This window comes from Hemiscyllium ocellatum, chromosome 30, assembly GCF_020745735.1.
Source record: "Hemiscyllium ocellatum isolate sHemOce1 chromosome 30, sHemOce1.pat.X.cur, whole genome shotgun sequence".
In the NCBI taxonomy this organism is placed as follows: Eukaryota; Metazoa; Chordata; class Chondrichthyes; order Orectolobiformes; family Hemiscylliidae; genus Hemiscyllium; species Hemiscyllium ocellatum.
In genome coordinates, this window is record NC_083430.1 from 11,643,532 (window position 1) to 11,659,295 (window position 15,764).

Here is a 15,764-nt window from a genome sequence, read left to right on the forward strand (position 1 = left end):
ACAGGTTCTGAAGAAGGGCTTATGCCTGAAACGTCGAATCTCCTGCTCCTTGGATGCTGCCTGACCTGCTGCGCTTTTCCAGCAACACATTTTCAGCTCTGATCTCCAGCATCTGCAGACCTCACTTTCTCTTGCACTCAAATGAGTCCAGTGAAAAGTCTCTAAGTCACCACTTATTGCGCCATCTCAGGTATAAAGGTACCTAGGTACAATCCTTAGTTACAGAATAGAAAAATGAAAAAAAAAGTTACATTACAGCTATAAACAGTATAACTGTAACAGATAAACAAGAAGCAAAGTTAAAAAGACAAACATCACAGTCTCTTTCCAAGGGCTCTCTGCAGCAAACTGCATTGGTTCACTGTTGTCCTGCTCTGGCCACACAGATCGCTGGCATCCCCGCCCAGGCTGCTGGCTTCCCTGCTCTGGGCCGCTGACGTCCCCGCTCCGGGCGGCTGACCCTCTTTCAGAGGCTGGGAGTCGGAGGCTAGGGCCAGTGTCTGAGGCCAAGAATCCAAGGTGACAGCAGAGAAATTATTCTGGCTCTGACTGGAGTGTCCTAATCTGCTGCCATCTTACTGTAATCTTATGGTAAAACCATTGGCAACAGTTTTCAAGTCAACATTTGGGATTTTACTTGAGAGAATAGTGATTTTTAAATTCAGGCATGGAATGAAGGGTATGTGGGCTGGGCCAGTATTTAAGCAGGTGAAAGTGAAGACTGCAGATACTGGAGATTAGAGTGGTGCTGGAAAAGCACACCAGGTCAGGCAGCATCTGAGGAGCTAATGAGGGGCTTCTGCCCGAAACATAATTTTTCCTGCTCCTCGGATGCTGCATGACCTGCTGTGCTTTTCCAGCACCACTCTAATCTTGGGCCAGCATTTAAGCCCATGTCCTATTAGCCCCTGAAGTGGTGGTAAGCCCCTTACGTGAACTAATGCAATCCAGGAGCTGGAGATAGGCCTGCAAGGCTGACAGGCAGGGAGTTCCACAACGTTAACCCAGCGGCAGCAAAGGGACAGCCATATATTTCCAAGTCAGTTGAGTGAGTTGGAGGGTAACTTGCAGAATGTGGTGTACTTTTGACTCTCCTGCTCCTCTGATGCTGCCTGACCTGCTGCGCTTTTCCAGCAACACTCTGATCTCCAGCATCTGCAGTCCACACTTTCTCCTCCTTCAATGTCATGGCCAACTTGGGGAGCTAACCACCCCTTTCCATAATTCTGGAGAGGAACAATATCAGATGGTAATATGTTAATAACTGGAACAGGATTAAAGATGGATCTGAAAGCAGAGTTCTTGAATTAATCATAAACACAGCTGCCTGCTCATGTCCTGGGGAGAAGGGACCTGAACTTTCTGGAAACCCCGCCCCTCCACCGCAGGAGGCGGGGCCCCAGGATCACGTGCCACTGGGATGACATCAGCGTCGACACCATGGCCCCCCTGGAGGTCGTCGCCTTGGAAACGGACTGGACGAGGCCTTTTGAAATCCTGTACAAAATTTGCCAGTCATGATGCCTTCGATCGGCCACTCAATATCGGCCCCGGGCGCTGAGGGGAGGAGGCAGCAGCAGCAGGAGGCCGAACGGTGTTGGTCTGGTGAATACCGGGGGCGTGCGCGCGGATGGGGATGGGGATGGGGATGGGGATGGGGATGGGGAAGGGGGCGGGGCCGGCGCCGCGGTCCTCCGCAATCCCGGCGTGCAGCGCTGGTTGAGAGCCATGGTGGCGGCTGCGGGAGTCGCAGCGGTGAGAGGGGCCGAGGAAACAGGTAAAAGGCAGGCGGGGAGGGGGAAGGAGGAGAGACCCTGGTGACCCTCGGGAAGGCAGAGAGGAAGGGGGTAGGTTCAGGTCCTCCTTATCGATTCTACCCTCCTTCCTGCTGCGAGTCACCGGTCTCGCCCTCCGCGGGAGCACGGCCGGGGCTGTCAGTGTGGATGGCTCTGGGCAGTTGGGAACGGGGTCTCTGACAACTCCTGGGCCTCGCCTCACACTGTAAGGGAGCGCTAGAAGGTAAGAGAAGAGGTATGACTGCCCTCCTCTGAGACCCCCCCCCCCCCAAGCCAGGGCTGGAGTCCCTTCCTCCCTCCACATGGAGACTTCACTCCGTCCTCTTCTCCTGGAGGGAGGGTAGTGACTTTTTTTTAAAAAAAATTCTCTTCCTTATGCGTTTAACTTTTGTGGGCACCTCTCATTGTAACTTAAAAATGTGTTGCTGGAAAAGCGCAGCAGGTCAGGCAGTATCAAAGGAGCAGGAGAATCGACGTTGATGCTGTCTGACCTGCTGCGCTTTTCCAGCAACACATTTTTAAGCTCTGATCTCCAGCATCTGCCGTCCTCACTTTCTCTCCCTCTCATTGTAACTCCGTACACAAGCGATCTGCTTTTCCAGTTAAGATCCACCGTCTCTAGGCACTTGCTAGTATAGTGTTTATGCTCGTATTTATAGATATCTTAACCAGCCTGCTCAGGTGTTATTGTGCACATCTGGAAGCAGGTGGGGCATGAAGCCAGTTTCCTGGCTCAGAGGTAGAAATTTTACCACTGTGCCACAATAACCCTCGCTCGCATTTCTTTAGCGCCTAAAGATCACAGAACCTTCCAGGAAGGTTGCGAAATGTAAAGTTGGCATTGAGCCAAGGAAGAAGAGTATTAAGGCAGCTCACTACAAACTTTGTTGGTGAGGTAGATTTCAAGGAAGAACCTTGGGAGAGATGGATGGAGAGCATGAGGGTGAAATTCCAGATCATGGGTCCTAAGGCAGAGCTGCCAATTATGTAATAAAGGAGTGGTGAAATGCACAAGGGACCACATAGGGTGGTATGGTGGGCTAAGCCATAATGGAGTTAGAATGTGGTTGATAAATTTAAAATTGAGTTGCCCAGCACCCACTTTTCATCCAAGCTGAAACACAACAAGCCATGGTTTCCTTCATCCCTGTTGATACCTTACAGATACTGAAGCTTCTTGTTGCACTGTTCTTTCCTTCTACTGATTTTGAGTGAAATTGGTATTAAGCTAGTAGAGATAGTTTAAAAGAGATCAAATTTGCACATTACCAGTTAGTTACTCAATCATCATGAAGCCGTGACTCGTTTTTTGTAGCCAAATTGATTACTTCATGTCCTTTGTGCACAGGAATCTGTCGTCTTGGTACCACACTTGCAAATAAGAGGACTCTGTTCAAGAATGTAAGCCATAAGCCATTACCAGCCCTTTGAAAAAAAACTGAGGTTAGCCAGCTAGTTTCAGTGATAGCGAATATCAGTGATCCTCAAGTCCTGAGAATGCACACATTTTCTGGAAAAAAAAGGAACATTGATCAATGCTTTGCATCTTACTACTGTTTTTGTGATCAAACTTCAAGTTTAGTATAAATTTGTATTTAATTGTTCTTAATTGTAAACCACTTATCATGTTTAAATAATTTATATTGAATATATTTGTAATATGTGCTCTTGGAAAATTAAATATGATTAAATAATTTTCTAAGTTCGATTTTGGCACTTTTTAAGAGCATTTAAATGCTGGCTCATTTGTATAATTTTTCTTCAAGGAATTTATGTTCAATTCATTCATAGCCAATCATGATATCACAGTCTGTTTGGTTTGGAATTTTATGCACTTGCTTGGAAATAATCAATGTTCCCAGACTAAGGAAATCGAGGAGTACATTGTTCATGAACCAAATATTCAAAACTAATAAATCTTTTGAAAAATGTTTCATTCTTGGTTTACGAACTATCAAAGAATGCAACTTGATTTGTTGGCATTCTTGGAATGAAAATTGGACTCTAATCATGTGAACAAATTATCTGGAATGCATTATTTAAAATGACCTTGCATTCTTGTTGAGCTTAAATTCAGCACGTGAAGTTTACAAATGCTTTGTTTGTCCTGACTGTCTTCTACTCCTGTCCTGCTCGGATGTACTAATTTTGTTTTATTTTGGGGGTGAGGGGTGGTGTGTACAGTTAGTTAGGAGCTGTAGACCTCTTGCCTTGCGCCATGTGTAAATATGCACAGTAAGTCATGGCAGTACCCTTCCCAATCCAACATGGTGAGTTAACTATTATCGGCCTTTTCCCATCGCAATTGAGTTTATTGAGGCCAGTGCGCCTCAGCATGTAATGGAAATCAAACTGGGATTTACTGGCAGTACATATATGGAGCAGTTAATGAAATGCACAACACATGGGGCACTGACTACAATAATAAGGGAGTCAGAGATGTGCAACATGCAAAGATCCTTGGGTCCACCTCAGCCATGCCAACCAGATATCCTAAATTATTCTAGTCCCATTTATCAGCCCTTGGTCCGTATCCCCCTCAAATAACCCTCTTAAACCCTTCGTATTCATATACTCATCTGGATGCCTTTTAAATGTTGTAATTGTACCAGCTTCGACAACTTCCTCTGGCAGCTCATTCCAAACACTCACCACTCTCTCTGCGTGAAAAATTGCTCTTGGCTCCCTTTTAAATCAGTTCTATTAAACTTCAGTAAAATGCTGAAAAGGAAGACAGCAAGGGAAGTTGCATTTGGTGAGTTGTTTTTGCAGAAAGCTAACACAGATTAGATTAGATGACTTACAGTGTGGAAACAGGCCCTTCGACCCAACAAGTCCACACCGACCCACCGAAGCGCATCCCACCCATACCCCTACATTTACCCCTTATCTAACACTACGGGCAATTTAGCATGGCCAATTCACCTGACCTGCACATCTTTGGACTGTGGGAGGAAACCGACGCAGATACGGGGAGAACGTGCAAACTCCACACAGTCTATCGCCTGAGTCGGTAATTGAACCCGGGTCTCTGGCGTTGTGAGGCAGCAGTGCTAACCACTGTGCCGCCCATTGTGCCTGGCCTCATGTGCTATTATCATTCTGCAACACTAATCCATATGACTTGTACGACAAGTGTATTTTTTCTCAAAATTGTTATTGTATGCTATTTGTAAAAGCTAAATGTGAGCAAAATGTTTACTCCATTTCCTACATTATGGCAGTGTCTGCACTTAGTCTTGAGATTCTGAAAAGTGCCATTTCAGTGAAACATTTTCCACTCATGTTTTTTCTGTATTAACTGTGTGTTTCCCTACTTTCCAGAAAATTCTACTGTTCTGCCATAATCCTGTGTACAACATGGGTGACAATGACCCAGAAAAAGGCAAACTTGTCTCTGGGAATAACAATGTTACGTTTTATGAAACCGAAGATGATGAAGAGGAGGTGACAAGAGAGGACAAAATGGGATTTTCTGGTAGAAATGGTCTGGTTACTCCTTCCTCTGGGACTGTATATGACCGGACAACTGTACTGATAGAACAGGACCCAATTGGTTTAGAAGAAGAGGATGAGGATGAAGATGAAGGCAGAAACAATAATAACTTGGTGTCATTTTTATCTGGAAGTGGAGAGGACAACTTTTATTTGATATCGGATCCCGATGGAATGTCACAGGGTTATGTCCATCACACCATTTCTCCTGATCAGATTCAGTTCACGATTAATCCAGGATCCACCCCCATGCCCAGGAACATAGAAGGCGCCACACTCACTCTACAGTCGGAGTGTCCAGAAACCAAGGTTAAAGAGGTAATGAATCAAAGCAATTTGACAGGTTCTTTTACAATATTTCAGTCAGAATGTGTGTGTGTGTATATAAAGATACACTTGTCACATCCATTTCCACCCTCTCCAAGTCCACTAACCTCCTGCCTAGATGTCAAGATTATTATCCTTTCAAATTGCTTTACAGTTTTGCCCCACTCAGTGTTGCTTCTGATTTTCTTTCTGGCTGTGTGGGCCTCTGAGGTCCATGTGCTACAATGACTTCAGTTCCAGAAGTCAATGTCACATTGGAGTACTGATACCGACTGTTGTACATGGAACCTTGGAGTAGCAAAATGCATGTAGCCATGCAAGCTAGAAGGAATCAAAAACAGAAATTGCTGGATAAGTTCTGAGGGAGGGTTGCCGGATCTGAACTGTTAACACTGATTTCTCTTCACAGGTGCTGTCAGACCTGCTAAACTTTTCCAGCAACTTCTTTTTTGTTTGATTTACAGCATCTGCAGTTCTCTGGGGATTTTTTTTAAGGTAGAAGGGATGTTTACTAACTCTCCCCTTTTTATAACCTAAGTCTCTCATCCATTTTCTTGTCTTTGTGTACCTTTCTGTTCCTCATTTTTCATTTCCAAAGTTCTGCCATTGGAGGGTGATTTGGTTGCCACACTATTGTCCTCTGGAAATTCCTGCATAAATTCTTCATCCTTCTGTCTTTGGCTGAGCCAGTAAGGTCCCACTTGAACACTGCATATGTTTTGTTTAACATTATGCCCATTCTGCTGGCCTCTACTATATACAACAGTTTGAAACTTTGTTTCCCATGTGTCAGGAATGCTGCAAAAATGTGTTAATTATGTTGAAATGGAACTTGTGCCAATCCTTGTTACACCAAGGCAACAAATGCAAGTATTAGCTTAGTACATTCCAGGATATTAGTAAAGTGTGGCTTTATCTAATCAAGCCAGTGTGCTATCCTAGTCTCACCTCAATGTTGTATATAATATGTTTTGAACTGGATATTCACTTTTTAAACGGAATTTCTGTCAATCTTCAGAAATTTTTTAAATGCTTGCTAGAAAAAAAGCAGTTTTTTGTGAAATTTTGCTGAGGGTTGTCATGCTTGTGGGTAGGTTCAGAGTTGGGAAGTTGATTTGCAGATGCTTTGTCCCCTATCTAGCTGGCATCTTCAGTGCTTTGGAGCCTCCTGTGAAGCACTGCCATGCTATCTCTTCTGGAACTTATTTGGTTCCATTTCTGCTGCGTCTGGTTGCTTGTTCTGGTTTTTCATTGTAGTGGCTGGTACTTTGGGTCTAGGACCATGTGTATGTTGATGGAGGCCATGGATGAGTCCCATGTGTTTAGGAATTCTCTAGCTGTCCTTTGTTTAGCTTGTCCTATGATTGTTGTGCTGTCCCAATTAAATTTGTGGTCCCTGTCACTGTATGCATGGCTACGCAGCTGGTCATGGTGTTTAGTGGCTAGTTGCTGTTGTGAATGTGGATTGTTAGCTGTTTGCTATATAATGTTTTGTGCGTCTTTGCATGGAATCTAGTAAATTACGTTCATCTCAACCAGAAGCAGCAGAAATGGATCCAAATAAATTCCAGAAGACATAGTACAGCAGCGATTCACAGGAGGCTCCAAAGCACAGAAGATGTAAACTAGACAGGGGACAAAATGTTTGCAAATCAATATCCCAACTTGGCAAACCTATCCACAACCAAGACAACTGGCACCTGAGCGACAGACCTTGACTAAGGGTTATTTGATGTGCAGCATCCACTAAAGATTGCTAGTGGAGTTTTTTCAAATTTATGAATTTGGACGGATTGCATTACGATTCAAATTAACATCTGAGGCTTTATCTTAGAGCTTTTATACTCTTGGCTGTATTTAAAATCGCATTTATTATGGCATTAAGTATTTTATTTCAGGTCATTTTCCTGTACACCTAATCCCTATTTTGAGTTATTCTATAAATACTGTGATATTGGAGTCAATATTGTTGATGGCATAGACTGTAAACCTATTTGTGCTTAGGAACAAGACCAAAGGACCAAGCTAACCATTGGTTTTTAGATTTCACTACGGCAGCTGGTAGCTAAAGAAAAATTGGAATTGGAAATTGATTCCATCAATTGTCGCTAAAAACACTTTGACTAATCATGTTTAGGAAAGGAAATTTGCTATCATTACTTAGTCTGGCATACATGTAACACTAGCCCCAAAGTAACATAGTTTAAATCACTGCATATCATTCATTTGTAGGGGTTAAAATGTGTTTTCTCTTAAAGGCTGTTAAGTTGTTCTTGGGGTTACATTTTGATTCTCACTGATTTTTATTTATTAGATGAAACAGTCTTGTAATAACAAAATAGTTTATATATTTGTGTTGATATGTAGACTCTTGGAAACAAAATTCAAATAATTCATCTGAATTTTAAGTTGTCAGTGCTCATTAAACTTAAAACCACACCACACAAAGTGATTGTTTCCTAATACCCCTATTAAAAAGAGGTAACCAGTTTAAGTTAACAATTTTAAAAAAAGAAAAAGTTATACGTGCAGCTGTTTCCCTAAACATGCCTTCAATGATGATGTCACAACTAATAAGGCAGCATGGTGGCTCAGTGGTTAGCACTGCTGCCTCACAGCACATGGGTCTCAGATTTGATTCCAGCCTCGGGTGACTGTGTGGAGTTTGCACATTCTCCCCGTGTCTGCGTGGGTTTCCTCCAGGTGTTCCGGTTTCCTCCCACAGTCCAAAGATGTGCAGGTCAAGTGAATTGGCCATGCTAAATTGCCTGTAGTGTTAGGTGAAGGGGTAAATGTAGAGAAATGGGTCTGGGTGGGTTACTCTTTGGAGTTGTTGGGCCGAAGGGCCTGTTTCCACACTGTAGGTAATCTAAGTAATTTCTTCTGTATATGAACAAAGCTTAAAGACCTTTATCCAGGCACTTGCTACTTTTTTGTTTCGGATGTCCATGATCACAATCTGAATTTAAAATTTAAAAATTGACAAATCATTCGCTTCAATTGCTATATTTTCACTCTATCAAAGCTCCCTAAGTTACATTAAGGTATGCATTTAAATTTGTACTTTGACATTCAGATGCTGTGGATTTCACAGGGAGCAAACTTCAGAGGCCACAATACCACAATATGGCAGTGTTAGATGAGGAGAAGTGGGATACAGCTCAAATTCTGATACAGAGCTGTTAGATGATGTGTTTCATTGTAAGTACGAAACACAAGCAATATCAGCAGGATTAGACTCTGCCATTCAGTATGATCTTGACTGATCTTGGGCTTCAACCTCACTGTACTGACTGCTCTACATATCCCTTGATTATCTGAGAGACCAAAAATCTCTCTGCACTCGTGTTCTAGTCGCCCAGTTATAGGTGAAATATAATTCAGTTGGAGAAGAGATTTATAAAGAGGTCGTTAGGTATGCAAGATTTTTTACAAAGTCTAGAACTTTCTTCACTGCATCATAGGAGGTTGAGAGGTGACCTTTAGAGATGAGGGGTTTAGATAGGGTTAATGGTAGATTTTTTTCCTGCATTTGGGGGGATTTCAAGACTAGGAGACACATTTTTAAGGTGAGAGAGTTTGAAAAATGACATGAGGGCAAAATGTTTTACACAGTGTTTTGTGTATGAAATGAACTTTGAGAGAAAGTGGATGTGGGCACAATTACAACATTTGAAAGGCACTTGGAAAAGTAAATAAATAGGGAAGGTTTGGAGGGATATGGGCCAGGAGCAGACTGTTCAGTTTGTAATTATGGACTGGTTGGACCAAAGGGTCTATTTCTTTACTGTATGAGTCTATTAGGATGGAGATATCGCAATCACTTGTTGGAATTGGTTAAGTTGAGTGGTTTGAAGTTTTCTTTGCTCCCAGTTAGTTGAGTATTCTTTGTTGATGACTGTAAAAGTATATTCACTTCCTTTGCAGCTTCCCTGTTCCTCATTTGCCTACCCCATGCCCCAAACCTTTGCAACTAGTCCTTGGGGTCTCATGCACACACTCCAGAGGTCAAGGCTAAGAGTCCTACGAGATGGGTTCAAACCCTGCAGTAATGGTGAGCTGGAAACTACTGTTATGAATGAGCATCTGTCCACACTCACTCTTCAGAAAAAGAAATTGGCCACCCTTAAGTGTTTTGGCCTATGGATGACTCCACACCTGCAGAATGTGGTTGGCTCGAACTAAGTAACTTGTGAGTCAAAGCGCAATTGGAATAGGCAACAAATGCTGACATTATCAGTGGCTTGCATGCTTCTGAAGTACTAAAGTTGCAGAAATCTACCTGACCATATTGTAATACTTGAAAAATGGTATGTCCTGTCTACAAAAAAAAACAGAACTAATCTATCCAATTCCAACCCCAACCCTTTTAAATCATCAGCAAAGTGATGGAAATTGTTGCTGATGTTGCTACTGAATGGCATTTACACAGCAATAACCTATTTGCTGTCCAGTTTGTTTTTGATAGGCTCACTCACCTCCTGACCTCATCTAGCTTTGTTTTAGGTATGTGCAAAAGACCTGAACTCAAGAGGATACGTGAGAGTTACTACCTTTGATAGCAAAGCAGCATCTGACTCACTCTGCCAACAAGGAGCCTGAGCAAAACAGCATTTTATTGAGGTGACTTAGTGAGGAACATTGTCCATTAATTGCTGTAGTACTCAGCACAAAGGGGGAAGATTGTATTTAAAATAATTTTCCTATGGCATGAGTTTTGCTGATGACCCAACCACCAGCATCCAGGGTTGCCCAGTTACCCGAAACTAAACTGGGCCAGCAATATAAATGCTGGCTACAAGAGCAGATCAAAGGTTGGGAATCCTGCTTTTGACTAACTATTAAATTCCCTGTACTTCATCTACAAGGCATGATGGAATAATATTCACTTGCTGACAATTCCAGTTGGTGCAAAAATATTCAACACCATCCAGAGTGCAGCCTGCTTAATTTGGCATTCAGTTCATTTCAGCGTTCACTCCCATTGTCACTCGCTCTTATTTAGTACCAATCTCATATCGTTTTCCCATATCCTGGCACTGTGCAACTATCAAAATACCCATCCAATGCCCTTTTTGATTACCTCATCTGAACGTGCCTTCATCGTATTTCCAGGAAGTACATTCCATAGTCTAATAACTGTGTGAAAAGCTTTTCTTCACATCCCCCTTCCTTTGTTTGTGCTTCACTTTAAATCTCTGCCCTCTTGTTCGTTTTACTAGCGGAAACAGTTTCTCCCTGTGTACTCTGTCCAGCCTGCTCAGGATTTTGATAGCCTCAGTCAGATCTTTTCTCAGCTACCTGCTCTCCAGGAATGATGGTCATAACTTCTTCAGTCTGTCCTCATAGCTGAAGTTTCTTAAACTTAAAACAATTCCAGTATATCACCTCTGCACTCATTCCAGTGCATTCACATCTTTGTTATAATATGCTGCCCATAATGGACCATTCAGGTCTAGCACACGTCTTGTACAAGTTCAAATTCACCTCCATGTTTGGGTACTCCATGCCCTTATTCATAGAACCTAAAACACTCTGGTTTATTGATTTTGTTTTTCTTTTTCCCCCTCTACCTGTTCTGCCACCTTCAATGATCTGAATACGGTCAGTTCTGATATAATGCAACAGTTCTGTTCTGCGATCTCGTGTTATAAGAAAATCATGCAATAGCAGTGCCATTTAAACTAACGGGGCAGGTATGGCATTATAGACAACACAGATAAGGAAAGTTCATATTCTACAAATAATGTGATTGACGAATTCAGACCAATAAAGCCAGTTTGCATTGAAGAAACATGCGATATAGCAGAACTGGCTGTATACATACCTGTAGATCCCTCTGCAACTGCTTCCCCTTTGGAAAGCGCATCATCTGTCTCTTCTTTGTTGAATATCTGTTCAGAGCTGAAAATGTGTTGCTGGAAAAGCGCAGCAGGTCAGGCAGCATCCAAGGAGCAGGAGAATCGACGTTTCGGGCTTGAGCCCTTCTTCAGGAATCCAGAATGTCTGTTCAGTCCACCAACTTAGCAGTGTTCTGTTGGAGTTCCACACTTTGTCTTCATAGTTTGCAATTCTTCAAAGCTTCATGTTTGCAAACTTTGAAATTGGCCCCTGCACATCAAAATCCAGATCACTAATAAAGGCAGGTATTACAAACTGACAATTGGGAAACGCTACAACAAGCCTTCCTCCAACTGAAAAGTATTCATTAACCATTTATGTCTTCTATCACTATCAGTTTTGCATCCTGATTGCCACTGTCCCTTTAATACCATGACCTACAACTTTCTTCAAGTTTGTTTTGAGGCACTGTATCAAAATGTCTTCTGGAAATCCATGTATGTCACACTATAAGCATTACTGTCATCAACCTATATCTGTTCAGGAAATTCCAAATTGGTTAAACTACAGTCAAGTGAAATTCTGGCATTGGTTCCAAAAATGGAGCAGTTCCTTTTTTCCTGAAGGAGGAGAAATAACTGAAATGCAGAAGCAGAATTCCTTGTATGAGCGTCTGTCTAATTTTCTCTAATTTGTATGCTACCAAATTATTTCAACATGTGAGGTTATGTTCTTTATAATCTCACATACTAAATTTTTGAAACAAATAATTCTTCCAAATTTTGAGATGTGATTTTCATGATAGTCAGTGAAACTATTAACATTTGTGCTTTTTATTCTGGCACTGACAGCAGTTTCATTTTGGGCTTTTTCCTGTAAGATTGCATGCTACAAGAGTTGCAGTAGATGTCTGTGGCTAGAAGTAAGTGTCTTGCCTCTCTGGATGGATGAGCATTTAAGATTAGAGTACTCTGCAGTCGAAAATTACTTTGTGTATCTAAAGGCAACAGGCTCTGACAGCATTTTTCTTTGGAGTTGTTACATCCTCTTGGTACTCGTGCTAATTACAATTGTGGAAAGACGAGTGTAATTACCACTGTCATGTGTTTGTAAGGTAGATGAGTGGTTCCCTGAGCTGCAAGTTTATTGGATGGAATGATCAGTACTGTAACTGAGTTTTATGTTTTAAAACTTTTTAAAATTTTGGTTTGTAAAGTGATTAAAGAAGGAGGGATCAGTCAAATGGAGTTGAAAATATCTACTGTAAAGTCGCATTAAATTTTTGTTGAGTCTGTGTTTGTTTCTAGAGGTCATGAAGTAGTGATTACAAGCCTATTAACTACCTGTCTACTGTGATGGGGTTCACTGTTTGCTGCAGCCCCTTCCTGTACCATAATGTCTCCAAATGGATCACATTACTGCTGTTGTAAAAGCTGAAACAGCAGTCAGGTTCATAAGTAATAACTCATAAGGCAGCAAGGCATGCGTACTGAGTTGGCTGATGTGTTTGTAGCGGACTTGTAATGAATGGCTAACTTTATTCTGACTAGTTTCAGGTATGGGGGTGATGGTGGTGTTTATTGGTTGACTTTTGGCTAGCTTCTGGTTTTGGTCAGGTGTTTCTAGTAACCAGCACTGGAATGGTTGATTCCAGTTGAACTGCTCATTATGGGCCAGTTACATATGGTGAGTGGGTTTCACGATCTGCATTAATTATGTTTTGTGCTTTCTTACATTTTTAAGGATTATAAGTGTAATCTAGTTGTATTGTAAATACAATACGTGAAACAGAAATAAGTATTTTTAGGAATCTAGACTCTTGGAAGAAATTTGTACTCTGATTATGTAATATTTGCTGTGCCAAAACTCACCTAGACTGTTCAAACTAGACGTGAGCCTCTTCCCATTGTGCTTCTTCTAATCTTATGAACCTGCCTTCTATTCCTTTCTTCCTTGTGTACTTGCCCTTAACAGAGCCTGTACTGTCTGACGAAGGCAGTCATAGTAACACAACCACCTCAGTTGCCTTCTATATTGCGCAGCATCCATAGGAAAATATTACCAATCATTTACTATTGCTGTGATGACATTCTGTAACTCCTCACTGAAAAACATTGTCGGAGTACTTGTACAGACTGCAGTGGTTTAAGAGACTGTTCCCTGCCATCACCTTTTGAAGTGAAGATGGACTATAAATATTGGCCTTTGCTGGTTAAGTCACCCCATGAATGAAAAGTTCTTAACATATTGCTTTTGTGTTGATCATCTCGACTACTGCATGCGATATCAAGTTATACATTTTAACCAACCTTTGTGGTTTTGAGTACAAACTCCTTATTGGATTTGTTAATGACTCTTGTGATCCTTAGTTAAATCTCCAAGTGGTAAATTTTTTTTATCTAATCTGTTTAAATATACAGTGGGATCACTTTTAAAATAATCCAAGGAAAAGTAAACCAAGCTGAACTCCTCTTGAGCCTCCATAATTGGTCTGCTCACCTCTGATCTGTGTGCTGTTGAAGGATCTGTTGCTGTCAGTCACCTTTGGTACCTTGCCAAAATGTTTTTTCCCTTGTATTCCCAGGTGGTGAGCTGCTTGTGTAGTAACTTCAAACCAGTGTATTGGGCTATTGTAGTAAAGTGGAAATGTCCCTAACCTCTGGGCCAGAAGAATGGGTTCGAGTTGCACCTGCTGAAGAGGTGTGTCAACACCTATGCAGGTTAATTTAAAAATGTCTCTAGCTGGAGTATTTATTTAACAATAAATTACAACTTGTATTGGGATGTTCACTTTACCTTTTATAGTAATTCTGCTTATAAAAGCTGACTGACGGAATTCATTCACTTCTTTGAATCTGAGTTTTTAAGCTAATAGAAGAAAAAAAAACTGCAGAATTTGTCATCTTGCTATGTTCTTAATGGCTAAGTTACTACCATTCATCCATGACTAATGAATCAGTTGAGTAGAGTTGCTGTTGCGTTGGTACTTTATATGGTCACTTTCCACACAGCAATATCCTGTAAACCGTGAACCTGATGAATACTGAATGCACTAATTTCAGTGAGTGTTTCTTGAGAAATACAAGATGGTTTTGTCTTGAACTGTACATCCTGCTTGACCTTGGAGTTCTATGAACCCCTCAGTGCAAACAATTGAGTCATCACTTTGTGACTCCTTAAAAGGCATATAGCCCCTTTGACAAGACAGTACTGCATTTTAACATGAGTGCTGAAATTCTGGAATGGAGCTTTCAAGCAGAGTAGAAGTGAATGAAAAGTGAAGCCAAATTATGGGAATCACTGCTCTGTGCATTCTCTTTGATATAGCTTGGGCTGAATTTCATGGTAAACTTGTCAACTGCAGAAAGTTGACAATTCTGCCCTATGCTGCATATACCAATGATTTGGCACTAAAGGAATCTTAAAGATTTGAATAATATTTTGGTGTGAGAAGTAGCTGCTCAGACTGGTGGTTGAACCAATTGTTAAAGATTGGTGTGGCCAAATCAAGAGAAATGGATTAAATGTTTATTTGAGTATGATCTCCTCTTGCTTTGATTTGCGTACTGCCAGTTTGTACAACATAAAGTTTTAAGGTACCAGTAACAAACATGATATTCCTGCCATTAAAGAATGGGAATTTGGTATGGGATGATCTAATTTCTATGGAAAATAGAGGAGAAGGATGTTCACGAACTTGAACCGGATCTAGTCACAATTTGAGGTCTTAATTAGTTGCAGTTCATTAGACATAAATAGCGAAACTGGAGTTTGAATTTTCCCAGCCTCTTGATGGAAGACTGGAAAAAGAGGGTGGAGCTGTATGGAGCAGTTTCCTATGCATTTCTGCACTCGGGAGTTTTCCTGAGGGGTCCAGGAATGAAGATTGGCCGGCTGTGAACTGCAGATTGACATGTAACCAGTTTACATTGTAACGGCACTAATTGCTATGTTTTATCTTGTGTGGTGTAGGCAACATTTCCCTGGCAATAGATTAGCTCTGTGCCATGTGAAGACGTTACCAAGCCATTAATGATGGCCTGACTCTGGAGAATGGTGCCTTTGAAGGTGCTATGCCCCAATGAGAAGAACATGAGCAGGAAAGGTTGCATCTGTGACTCGTGATGTACCCAGAGAGATTTTTTTCGTTCACTGTGAGGGCATTTATTGTCCTATCCCTTAACTTCTGAGTTACCTGATTGCCTCTGCCTCTGATGTTGAATTCCTATTGAAAGTTTTTTTTGTGGCCTTTTATTTTCGTTTTTTTTCACTGCTTGTGGTTCCTGACCTCCCTTGGTTTTACTC

At 41.6% G+C, this 15,764-nt stretch overlaps 1 protein-coding gene across 1 annotated transcript in view; it reads left to right on the top strand.

The window, feature by feature from the left end:
• Positions 1 to 1,722: 1,722 nt before the first annotated feature.
• The window catches only part of mtf1 (metal-regulatory transcription factor 1), a 58,860-nt gene continuing 44,818 nt past the window's right edge, over positions 1,723 to 15,764 (top strand). Inside the window, exons 1-2 of the mRNA XM_060847313.1 lie at positions 1,723 to 1,777; positions 5,121 to 5,609. Coding sequence (XP_060703296.1) covers positions 5,157 to 5,609 — 453 coding nt within the window. The 5' untranslated portion in view covers positions 1,723 to 1,777; positions 5,121 to 5,156. The remainder of the gene's footprint in view (positions 1,778 to 5,120; positions 5,610 to 15,764) is intronic.